This window comes from Brienomyrus brachyistius, chromosome 15, assembly GCF_023856365.1.
Source record: "Brienomyrus brachyistius isolate T26 chromosome 15, BBRACH_0.4, whole genome shotgun sequence".
NCBI classification, from domain to species: Eukaryota; Metazoa; Chordata; class Actinopteri; order Osteoglossiformes; family Mormyridae; genus Brienomyrus; species Brienomyrus brachyistius.
The window spans coordinates 3989240-4002511 of record NC_064547.1 but is presented as its reverse complement, the minus strand read 5'-3'; the positions used below and the strand labels follow the sequence as shown (position 1 = coordinate 4002511).

At 45.3% G+C, this 13272-nt stretch overlaps 1 protein-coding gene across 4 annotated transcripts in view; it reads right to left on the bottom strand.

Moving 5' to 3' along the window:
• adamts10 (ADAM metallopeptidase with thrombospondin type 1 motif, 10) overlaps positions 1-11166 on the bottom strand; it is a 43327-nt gene extending 32161 nt beyond the window's left edge. Inside the window, exons 1-3 of one of the 4 annotated variants that reach the window (XM_048977010.1) lie at positions 10958-11166; positions 5780-6149; positions 972-1330 (exon numbers count right to left, since the gene is read on the bottom strand). In XM_048977010.1, coding sequence (XP_048832967.1) covers positions 972-1330; positions 5780-5882 — 462 coding nt within the window. In that variant the 5' untranslated portion in view covers positions 5883-6149; positions 10958-11166. The other 3 variants (XM_048977007.1, XM_048977009.1, XM_048977008.1) reach the window with 3 other exon arrangements.
• Positions 11167-13272: the final 2106 nt, after the last annotated feature.

Here is a 13272-nt window from a genome sequence, read left to right as displayed (position 1 = left end):
GGTGCTTTTGCGCAGCTGTGTAACGCTCACAAATCCACGACGGTGCCCAGATGTTAGGTCACCCGAGGCTTTGTAATTACGCCCCAAGCTCAGAGGTAGGCATGGATGAATAGGTAATCAAGGCAAGGTACTCAGTGCATCGCTATGTCAGGCAAAACACACCATTAATTCTGAGAAGCACGTGTGATATTTTCTGCCTGTTAATAAAACTTCAGATTAATGGGGTGTGTGCCTCTGCAGGTTAGGGACCATGGTGGGAAGGTCGCCAATTAGAATCCCATGGTCAGCAGAGTGATTTCACCATTGGGCCCTTGAACAAGGCCCTTAAATCCCAATTGGCCCAGGGACTGGCTGACCCTCCTGTCTCAACTATATATCTTTTTGGATAAAAGATGGTTTCCAATGAATAGAGGTAACAAACGAATGCGACAATAGGTATGTTTTCGCATGGCGTGGAACTAATTTCAGCCGAGGAGACTTATTCCCAAGACCAGCACATTTTGACTTTGTTCTGGGGGAACTTTGATAAATGTCTCTGTCTAACATCCATCGTTTGACAAATTTCCAGTGTGCACTGGTGCACTTAGCTGTGGCACCTCTGCAACCATGCGCTACGCTCCAGTGACCGGACAGACGCATGTACTGCATATTTGCATATTCTTCTATGCAGAGTATTAGTGGTCTATTGTGCGTGTTTGAAAATTCCCTGGTTAATATTCTTAAGTGTTTTTGTGGAATTTTAACTGTAAAATTATATCGTTTCCGACTGGCTCCATTTTTAAACTTGTCAGATTGTTTTGTTGACTGGCACAACAGCTAATTCTCCCGAGTCTCCTGATTGGTCATTCCTAGAATTCTCCCGAGTCTCCTGATTGGTCATTCCTAGAATTCTCCCGAGTCTCCTGATTGGTCTGGGTGCATTTCAGTCCGGGATTGTGCCCCAGTGATTGGACAGTCCTACCAGTACCTACCAAGCCATTGCAGTTGCTGAGAGCCACCTTCGTAGTGTGGTGCTGGTTCAGTAGGTGACCCACGTAGTGGCAGTGCAGGGAGTAGGGGTGGCTCCAGGCCAGGCGATCCTTTATCCAGTACTCCACGCGGAAGCGCTCGGACAGCAGTCCCTGCTGTAGAGTCAGGTTGAGCAGGAAGTTGGTGCGTGGCATGGTCAGCTGGTAGTAGAGCTGCTCAGAGCTCACTGGGCTGTCCGCATTGCGCCGGTGCCGATGGCGCCGTGCCTCTGCGCCCGCTGCTTCCGGAGACAGCGCTTCGCCCTGGGGCCCTACGCGCACCGGAATGGCGATCTCATAGTGGTCCAGGCTGGAGAGGAACGCTGCTGTGTAGAAAGAGGCGGCAGCCTGTGTCACACTGGGGTAAAGCCCTAGTATAAATAACATTAATGTACCCCAAGGGTACACAAATGTTCCTCAGAGCCCATTTGTACCTTAAAACGTACATTTACCTATAACTAGGGTACAACTGGCAGACCCTTGAAGGTACAGCCCCAGTACAGTAACTGTACCCTCAAAGGCACTATTTTTCCTGACAGTGCAGCGCATTCACCAACGAAACTCTCCAGGTTCAGGAGACCAGCAACATGGCTAGCAGAAGCTGTGTGTCCTCACACTCCCAGGGCCGTCGGTCGTGTGGAACGGCATCCCCTCCCCATGCGGCCGTGGTACATCCTCCAGGTGCCCTACCTTCCTCCGACACTCCAGAGATGGGTTTTTGTAAACTGGTCTCTGAATCTGTCAATAGTATGTGACTGTATGTATATATGAGTGTCTGCCTGAGCTGGACTAGGACCCCACCCTGGGTGCCCTGGGTGCCCTCAGCATCCTGCACTCCCAGCTCAACACAATCAGCGTAGGATCACATTAATAATAGTCATTGGTTCAGATCCAGCCCATTTCAGTATTGTACGTCGCTGCGGATAAAAGTGTCAGATAAATGACTAAAACAGATAGACAGATGTTATTTGCTTATTGTAGCAGTTTTGCTGGTGTTGCTTCTGCAGCACCTACAGAAGAAGCGGAATTGCTGCGAAACTTTAAAAAAGTTCTCCAAAAAAGCCTCTTGAGGGCTGATGGGCTCATGCAGTTAAGGCCACGATCTGTCTCCTAAGGAACCCTGAAATCACGTACTTCCTGTCACAGGCAGTGGGCTCCTTCATTTAGCATCCCGACACCGCGACTGAATGCGCAGTGCTTACAGGGGAAATGGCGAACGCACACGTGTCATGCCTGCAAGGTCCTTCTGATCGCTGTACCTGTCCATGGCATCGAAACCGGCGCAGAAACGCAGACCCAGCGTTTACGTGCCTGTGCCAGCTCAAATAACCAGATGGCAAAGCATCGTTCCCTTCTCCCTAAGCGCTGCAGGACTCGGCTACGCACTGTGTTAGTCTGCAGCAGCAATTTTTGGACTGTCGCTTTGCAGCTGGACAAAAGTTATTGGCTGCACACAGAAAAAGCTATTGTTGGACGGCTTGTCCAGTAAAAAAAAGGGGCCCTTTATGAGTTAATAACGGAATGCGACAATGTGTCGTAAATACTGTGGACAAGGACAAAAGGCTGGTTAGGACTGGAGATTAAGACAGGGCCCTGCTAGGAAAACAGCACCAGTGCATAATCAGTTGTACATGTGAATGCAGATAGGAAATTTCTTTGGCTGCATATTAGCTAGCAGGCCTTTCTAAAAATTACTGGAGAGTCCTATCAGCTGCCCGGAGGATCCCAGTTCTGCCACATTCTTCCATGTCCTACCCCTTCTCCTCCCGCAACCCAACTTGAGTAATGCTGTCTAATTATAAAGCACTTCATGCACAATGACTTTGTGGGTCTCCACATCCTCCATAGCCACGCATTTCCCTAGACCTGCTTCATCCCTTGTTTACTCGCTAATAAGGAAGAGAACAATACCTTTATGGTGTCAATAAAAGGGAACACAGAGAAGCCCCAAGCATATAAAAACGCTCCATTTACTTGGGGTTGCTTTAATTAAGCTTTCAGAAGGGAAAGCCACTGGGAGCAATGGCCATTTTCACTGTACCGCTCCCAGGGAAATGGAGTTGTGGAAAGAGCTACTTCTTTCTCTCCCCAGATGTGCAACAGCTGTCTCTGGGCTGCAGTGAGGAGAGGCCGCCTCACCTTTGTGGAGCTTCTACTTATTGCTGTGGACCGTGTTCCCGACTCCCAGACCAGGGGGGTGGTCACCACGGAGACTGCACAGCATCGTCAGGACGACACGGCGGCTCCTCTCACGGCCCCGTCACTTAAGGCTCGCCGTGGGCAGCTGAATACGTGTTTCATATCCTCACTTGAATGGATTTAGCTCTTTATTAGGCTTAGGTTAATATGAATAAAGCACAGTCTCTGTGGGAAGCCAGCGCCAACACTGTACAGGAATAAAGGGCCTTCTTATGCCTATAAATATGGATTTTACAATATATCTTTGTAGAGCATATAATCAGCAACTACACGTTTATATGCGAATGCTTTACATTAACTGCACCTTCATAATGCATTCATAGAACATGCAGCGCATGATTATAATTATGGTTATATCCATCCATCCATCCATCCATCCATCCATCCATCCATCCATTTTCCACCACTTATCCGGAGTCAGGTGATAGGGGCAGCAGTCTAAGCAGGGATGCCCAGACCTCCCTCTCATCAGCCACCTCCTCCAGCTCAATACCAAAATGTTCCCAGGCCAGCCGAGAGACAATCTCTCCGGCGTATTCTGGGTTTGCCCTGGGGTCTCCTCCCCCCATGCCCAAAACACCTTCCCTGTTAGCTGTCCATCAGGCATCCTAGATAGATGCCCGAACCACCTCGACTGGCTCCTTTCGATGAGGAGGAGCAGCGGCTCCACTTTGAGCCCTTCCCAAATGTCCGAGCTCCTCATCCTGTCTCTAATTCCAGCCACCCTGCAGATGAAGCTCATTCCAGCCGCTTGTATCCACAGTCTCATTCGTTCGGTCACCACCCAGACCTCATGACCATAAGTGAGGGTAGGAATATAGGTTGACTGGTAAATCAAGAGCTTCGGCTTCCAGCTCAGCTCCCACTTCTCCACATCAGAACGGTACAGCATTCACATTGCTGGCGACGCTGCACTGAGTCGCCTGTAGATCCCCCCACTCCCTCCCTCTCTCACTCATGAAGACCCCGAGATACTTAAACCCATCCATTTGGGGCAGCAATTCATCCTCCATCTGGAGTGGGCAATCCACCCTTTTCCGGTCAAGAATCACGACCTCAGACTCTCATCCTGGACGCCTCACGCTCAGCTGCAAACTGCCCCAGTGTTCACTGCAGGTCACTGGCCGATGAGGCCAACAGGACCACGTCAAGACGAGATCCTAAGGCCCCCGAACTGGACCCCCTTCGCCCCCCGGCTATGCCTCCAGTCCCACTTTGGGAGGTCAACAGTCACAGTCATTCCCCACTTCCTTTGTTTAATGTGTAATGCAGCGTGATTGGCCCCATCTTAGCCAGTGGTTCATTTTTTTGTGGTTCATTCACAAAGCAAAGCATAATTACCCCCAGAAGGACGGCTATAAAACTGATATGAGCTGTGTGATGCAGACTGGGCACCTTAACACAGCTACAGAGGATCAAAGTAATTCATTTATATCGCTAGCTTTTACTTTATCTAAATACCTGACTAATGGCTAAGCTAATGAGCTACTTTACTATGGTCATTATGATCTTTTTTTCAAAGCGGTTTTCAGTTAATAATCCAAACATTATTCAGAAGCTTTTTTCTTTTTGCTTGCTTGTATCTTTGACTCTACAATCGAATAGCTATTTTCCCAGTCTGTTTAAAGGGTTATAGCCATTAGCGTATTCAGTTTAACAAGAACAACACAACCAGCTTGTCAGCTTTGGGGCTCAAACAGTATAAAGTGTGTGATTGTGTACATCACATTTCACCAGTATCTGAGTAAATAATAAATCCAAATATGGAGAATGAATGAATTAGCAGAGTCAGAAATAGCCAAAGTGCCCTGAAAACCTTTTGTACAGTCGTTTGTGTAGGGGTTCTCTTGTGTAGGGGTTGTGTAGGGTAGGGGTTCTCTTGGTGAAAACACATCCTGGATCGGGAGTTTAGATTAAACCATTTTAACAGAGGGTAGGGGTTCTCTTGGTGAAAACACATCCTGGATCAGGAGTTTAGATTAAACCATTTTAACAGAGGGTAGGGGTTCTCTTGGTGGAAACACATCCTGGATCGGGAGTTTAGATTAAACCATTTTAACAGAGGATAGGGGTAAAATGCTTATATTTAGATTATAACATTTAATTTGCTTTGCCATGTAGACTTGCCTTCTTTTGGTATAATTCCAGACAATGCAGGTCAGCAAATCAGTTAAGGCAAAATAGACTTTTCAGCTTTATTGCCCAGTTTAAAACATTCATTAGAAAAGTAATCAAAATGTAATCAAATGTAATAAGTTACATTACTCATTACATTTTTACAAGGTAACTAGTAATTTGTAACCTATTACATTGGATGACATCCAATGTAATAGGCAGTTTGACTGTTTTTCATGTTTGTTTTTAAAACTATCGTGATAAGATTGCGGATTGTGATCCCGCCTCATGATAGGATGTCCTTGCTGTATCGCCCACCCCAGCATGCCACTATTCTGCAGAGGCTGAAAGCGGCAACCTTCCTGAGCCTTAAACACCTATTTTGACTGCAGGCATTCCGTCTGCCACCTGAATGAAACATTTCCCAGAGTGACAGGCCCACGTGAGACGAGCCTCACCTTGAGACCGAGTGAATCCCTCAGCAGGCAAACTTTCGGCGACCTCTGTGGCAGCCATGATGAAGAAGACGACACAGGCCAATATCCTCCCCACTGCTTCCATGATTACTGCTGGTAGCGTCGGTGAGGAGCCCAACCCTCCGTCCCAACATGTCTTCTGCCCTGTAACTCTGCCTGTTCACCAAGAGGACGCAGCGAACCGGCAGGCCATGGCAGTGGCACCGTCACCTCAGCTTCTCGACGGCTTCGGAGGGTGAAGGAAACAGGCCGGGGCGTCTCACCTCCGTCTTCAGCCGGTGGTCGCAGAACAGACGAGTGCTGGCTGGCAAAACGGCCTCGGCACGCGAAGAATACGATATTATGGGCCTCCCTGTGGAGATGAAAATAACCCATTATTAAAAGAGCATAACATCACGTAGCCCAGTCCCCCAGCATTCAGCGTAACAACATGAACACATCTGCTCTCTCCCACTCCGGCTCCTCAGGAACATCTGCTCCCTGCTGCCTTTTCTGGAGATTCGGTCCATCCCTGCTTTTGTAGAAAACACACCCTGCCAATCTGAAGGCAAGACAAAGCAACCTTCACCTCAGGGACTGCTTCCCTCTGCTTTTGCAATTGACTTAGCAAACAATTCAGAAGCGGAACCATGAAGGAGGTCCTCCGTATGCTCGGCTTGGAAAGACACAAACCGGATATAAGGGTATGTAAGACAACATGGAAGAGAATTAAAGAGTCTGGGTGAAAAGATACCTTCCAGATTAAAAAGAGACACAGATTTTCTCATCTAATCTCTCAAGGACTGTAACCGGCAAGGATGAAAACTCATCACATTCACAGAGCTGGGTAATAGCTGGGGTCTTTCATATACGCTTTACCTGTAAATAAGGACAGTTCTATAATTGTTTAGTGTGTCCTTGACATAATCACCCAGAGTCTTAGAAACCCAAGAAATTTTATCCTCCTGTTACTTTACCCACACACTCCCCACTACAGTAACAATTAATTTCCCCGGTATTTTCCAATGGACAGTCTCATTTACCTTATCCATTGCTGCAGTACAGAAGCAGCATCTCAGACGCCCTACACCCATCACCGTGCCCACCCCACAGCCCCCCCCCCCACACACACACACAGACACACTCAGTTGGTGCAGTCTGGGCCAAGACCCGAAAGCTGAGACTGCACATTGGCCCAGAGAGCTGGCGGCAGGCCAAATGCAGGCAAAGGTAATCAGAAGCAGATGGGAAAATGATTTGGTGATGGGGGTGAAGGAATAAGCTACATCCTGACAGAAAAGAAAGGAGAAGAAAGGGAAAAAGGAGGGGAGCGAAGGGGGCTGAGCAAATGGAGGGATACGAGAGGCCTGTGTGCACTATTGTCCAGCATGGACAACCATTGCTGTCTGGGTTGGGTGCAGGTTGGCACTTTGCAGCGGCAACGTAAATAACTTCTACGGTTCCATCTTTCCTGTAGCCAAGGAGCTTCTGTCCACAGGCTGGGAAGGCCAGTGACCAGCCTGACATGAAGAAGCCAGGCCTGACTTGCAGTTCATGGATCCTACATGCTGGACGTATTCCTTAGACTGAAATCTTATCAGAAGAACCACCTTTCAGGGTAAAGGTTTTGTCAGAAGAAAGCTCTGAACGTGCCCAGTACAGGGCAGCTCCTGGGTAACCTTCTCCCGGGTCTGACACTGAGAGCGACGTCCATGGAGTGCCAAGCTGTCCACCAGATCTTTGGCTTAGGCCAGATGCTCCTGCTCCGTCTTCTGTGAGGCTTGTCCCTTTGGCCCAGGTACTGCCACATAGCGAGGTTTCAAATGCTACACACTCCGCCTCAAGGGTTTACCAAATAGAAATAAAACAAGCGGTGAAGAGGCCATTTAATGTTCCTCACGTTTCCTGATTTAACGGAAGCGACACACACAGCGCCCCCAACAGCTCGTCATGATCATGTGCATTACGGATGAGCTGAAGCCCATCTCATCTCGACCAGCCTTCACCCCCCCCCCCCCCACTTGGTACAATCCTCCTTTTCATTACTACTCATTAATGTCTTATTCTGTTGTGCGGAGATTAAGCGCGCAGCAACACGGCAAATGTTTTTCATTAAATCTTTACTGTGTTTTTAAACAGAAACCAAATTCTTTAAATTCTATTTTTGTTTCTTTATTGACAGTGATCTGTAAAAATGTAACTGACATTCATTTATATTCATTTCTGCCTACTCAGTAAATCTTTGCACACCAAAGCAGCTCCGCATGCCAAAAATATAAAAGAACTGACCAGGATTTATGTACTTGGCAAACTAGAAACTTTTGTCTTTTATAGTCTGTACTTCATAGTCCTTTAAAATTTTCGTTTACTCCTTCCAAAGTGTTTGGTATTAAGGAAATACGGCTCTTTCTGAACTTGAAACCCACAGGTCTGGTTTGCCACCTTTCTCATTTTAATGTTACGTCCAACTCATTACGCTCCTGGCTCATGCTGGCTTCCCTATACGTCTTGTGCCGCCTCAGACAAGCTCAGCAATGGGGTTCTGTGTGGAGACCCTGTTCCTGCCTCATGTGTCACACTTCCGGGAAGGCTTCCAGGTTACTGAAACCCTGAATAGGACCGAGAAGCCGGTGTAATGCGAGTAATTTAGTCATAAAGGCCCTAAAAGCCAGGTCACCCCTGAAAAAGGAAACAGTCCTTCAGCTGTACTCTAGGCACCGTCACCAAAGTTACCCTGATTTTAAATCAAGAAAATAGAATAACGTAACACACTAGGGTCAAATTAGGGACTCTGTGTAACTCCCCCCCCCCCCCAAAAAAAAAAAAAAAAAAAAACATGGCTCCACTTTATTTTCCTAAGCAAAAGAAAGAAGTATCAGATAACGACACCCACCCAGCAACATGCAATTTCAGGGTGTGTCAAGGAAAACCGTTTAGGCTCAACATAAAAGGTCACTTGTTCTAGGGGAAAAAAACCTATCAAGAGAGAAATCACTGCAGAATTGAGCAAAAAGCTATTGGATGTAGGACTGTCCTTCTCCAGGTAAAAGCAGTCCCCAGTACCCAAATTAACATTTTTTTCACGGTTTTACCCAGTAAAGTCTACGCTTGTAAACGGTAAACCTGGTTTTCACTTACTGCAAAATTTCCTGCGGTCAGGAAAAAACGTTCAAACATATGACCATTAGGTTATTTCAAAAGGCAGAAGCCTTCAGCATACCCCACGGTAAAAGACTCGCCGAAGATATTAAGTCACCGTGCATAATCATCTCAATATACTGTTCAGAAAGTAGCTTGATACAGGTAATGAACAGGAATCGGATTTCAAAGATGCGAGTACACAGCGCTTAACCGCTCAGGTTCTCTTTTCCCTGAGAGCAGAAGAACGGAAAATTGTCTCCATACGAGGCTTTCGAGTCCAACCTTTGCAAATCAAAGAAACAGGCGATAATGACACGCGTTCGTTTAGTGTATTCTAGTGGGAGAGAGTTTTATGGTACTTACTTGCAGTTAATCGAAAAACAAATAACCAGAAATGAGCGCAAATGCAAAAAGCCACCAAAACAATGAATACTCCATGTGAATACGGTTCTGTATTTCTATTATTAACCGTACGCGAAAGCCTGAAGTGACCCTGGTAACTGATGTTAAAGCCTCAGCTCCGGGGATACTATTGCGCCAATTCCTTGAGTTTAGTTCACGTGTGGTTCAGCTTCAGCTCACAATCTGAATATTAATTTAAGTGTATCCTCGCCGGCCTCACCTCAACATTTTAAATGACTGAAAACAGACCACAAAATGTTCTGTTATTACAGGAAAAGAATATGCTGTACTTTTGCATACAGGTTTTTTGAAAGCAGTTTTGGGTACTGTGAAATTCTAAATACTCTTGTGCATACGTGGAAGTGCACAGGATATAGAAGTGTACACACAAATAAAAACTGTCACATAATTCGCAAACACACTGGTTCAATAAACACACTGAAATAACAGATATTGGTCAAAAATGTAGCGTTTGATCAACGGAAAATAAGATATGAAAAAAAAAATCCATATACTTCCGAATACATGAGGGCACTACTCAATTATAGAAAAACATATTATGAAAAGTATTATGAAACCAGCTACCAATTTATAATATGTTTAATTAAACGTTCAATACCGATAATAATATTTAGTTTATCTTGATTACCCTCCTATCAGCCTTCAGATATCAATCCTCACCGCTTTTGTCATGCATTGTTACTTCAGTCATACCTTCAAAGTTAATTTCACGCCGTGTTGTGCGACCGTCCATTCATATCGGTTCAGCTTCTGCCCGCTGCTGCTTTAGTGCTGGATTAGATCCGTAACCAGATTCATGCTAGACTGACTAGCGCTGGACAGGAGCCATGTGACCCAGACTGGCCGGCCGGCCCCTAGACGCGCACAGCTCCCCGCAGAGCCGCGTCGGATCGGTGCACAATGCAGCCCTCCAGATTACGTTCAACTTCCGTGCGTCCATCAGCAACAACAATGATGTGTTTTATTTTTATTCTTTTCAACGGAATTGGCGAAACAGCAACGCTATAAAATGTCATTTAGTTATCTGCTGTATGTGACAGACTGAAAATAGACCGAAACAGTGCAATTCGTGGCTTCCAGCACACGACGTCTGGCCAAGCTGTATTAAAAACGAACATAAATGCATTGCGAATCTTCGTTTTCTACTTTTATTGTTTTAAAAAATGTCAACCGGAAAACAGGCTATTCTGACTTATCTTTAACCGAAGCCTGATATAAATTCTACTGTTATTGTAAACGCACTCACAAAAATCAACGTTGTTAAGCACCGTTTTTGGACATAAATTTTCTACATGTCCGAAAATGCCCCGTATTTTATTACGTTATTTATAGTTGCAACTTTCAACTACCTAACGTCCACCTGATTACAGCAGCCATACCTCTCCTTTTGTAAATCCGCAGAAATGAAATGTGTACATGTCCAATCAAACACTGCATCTACATAAACACGTTTTCTGCAGATGTAAAAAGTACCGTAAATACCAACCTTTGCCTGCTAATGTTAATGTTTTAAAGCACGATCTTTCCTTATGTGAGTTGAGATGACAGGCGAATAACTGTAAAATACCCAGAACTTTTCCTTACAACATTCTCCTTGGTTGCTTCTAAAAAACTTACAATTGCTTTTCCAGATCACTTTCAAGAAGAGCCGGTAGTGTCCCGCATAGTGGCTAAGCTGAAGCGGTGGGTTCAGTGGCTCGGAGTCTCGTACCCACACACCCAAGGTCCCAGTGAGAAAGAAACGAAAGTACGGTATCGCTCACACTGGAAACAGCGATCACCCAGGAGCAGGAAGTAAGAAAAGTAATAGCGGTCCGGTCCGCAGAGGAGACCTATTCTCCTTCTCTCCCTCCCTCTCTTTTCACTCTCTTTTTTTTCCTCGAAGAGTGATCGCTTCATATCAAAAGACTTGCATCATTTTGTCTTAAATATGTATATATATGTGGCTTTTTGTTATATGCAGGATAGTTTTTTACTGTGCTATAACATTTCTGTATGTTTAATATACGGGCTTCTAAAGCATGTATAATATGCAATAAAACAATGACTGTAAATCCAAGTTCATAAACTAAAACATAATGAGTAAGAAGCTGGCACTGGGGTAAGATAAATGCAATGGCCTTTTATAGGAATATTTTCTGTTTTTATTGATGTTTTAAATTTGTTATTCTGTTGCCATATCTTATTAAGAATATTGGTGCTTTATACTCCAGAATTTGAGTTGCTTATATAATAATATTAATATTAATAATAATAATGATAATTAAAATGTTTCTCTCCGTGGCTAAGATCAGAGCGCCCTCTGCTGGAATCTTTAAGTGCTACGCCTTTCGGTTTGATAAATCGTTAAAAAGGACGAGGAGTTACCAAGTACAAGATGTACAGACAGGGGGCGACGTTTTACCTGAACAGCGAAATCAATAACCTAAGCATATATAAATAGCAGGGCTGCACGATGATTCTGAGTACTACGATTCCCTCCTGCAGTCCAAAGAAGCAAGGTTAAGTTAATCTGTGTCTCCATATTGTGAATAGTGTGTGTGTCACGTGATGGATCGTACTCAAGCAGGGTGTATCCTTGTGTCACACCCTCTGCTGCCTCAATATACCTCCATCCATTTGTTGTAACTTTTTGTCGTATTAAGGGACACAAGGGGTCTGGAGTCTGTGGGTGCAAGGCAGGAAACAACCTAGGATGGGGCACCAACCCATCACAGGGCACAAGGCAGGGAATAACCCTGGAGTACCCAGAGGAAACCCCACAATGACATGGGAAGAACATGTGAACTCCACACACACAGGGTCACAGTGGAGACTCAAGCGCTGGTCCCAGAGGTGTGAGGTAACAGTGCTAACCACTGCACCATCGTGCCAGCCCACTGCCCGGATTATGCAAAATAAATACAGGTATATTTGATAATGACAATTAACAACTATGTTGCTCATTTATATATTTCCTATACTGTACTTCTTAATTGTTGTTTAGGCTGTACCATATAGCCTAGGTGTGTAGAAGGCTTTATCCTTGGCTGGCCATCCTTATCCGCAAAGGCCCAGTGTGTATGCAGGCTTTTGGGAGCACCTATAGGTCAGCTGTTCACACGCAGGTGTGAGGAGTCTTCAGCCAATCAGTCCTTTAATTAGTCATCGATTTAGGGAATTGCAGTGAAAACCTTTATACACAGTGGCCGTTTCGGAATGACTGGCCACCTCTGCTCTATCAGGGTTTCTTAAAATGTCAACAAGTTAATTTTAAGACTTTTTAAGACCTCTTTAGAACCATTATGATTGCAACACATTATTTCACATCTATACCAGCAAAAACTATGAAGGATATGAAAGAAGCCCCAGAGTTATTTGTAACGTAAATTAATTTACAGAGGGAGCGCCTCGGGCGCGGGAGCCGCAGGCAGAGGGGCGGCCATTGGTAGGGTTGCCAGATTCCCCCAAGGAATTCATTTCTGGCTGCAGGCCTGGCCTGATATGTTGGTCTCTATGGCCCCGTCAGGTGGACAAGGCAGGACTTCTGTTTAGAATTGTCTTTCAACATCTTCGCATACAGCACTGGTGGGAACGAGAAACTAGTACTATACTTTTTGATAAGGCCCACATTTTTTCCCTTTCATCCTCCAGGGAATAAAAGCAATGCGACGATTCACTGTATCCACTGATTTTATTTTTCTCCACTTCGGTCTTCTCTCTGCGATTGTATAATTTCAGCTCTGCAATGTGAAAAACACCTCAACTGACACACATGCACAGCCTGAAGGTGGCCTGACTCGCTGGCAGAAGAAAGTCACTTATATTCCTGTTCACTAAACACATCGTGTCACTTTTGAAAAGCTCATCGTTAGGCTACTGTTTCAATTAACCCTTAAATCTTCTACCGCCAAACCATATTGCTGACATGCCTGTGTTCCAGTGAGGGCATG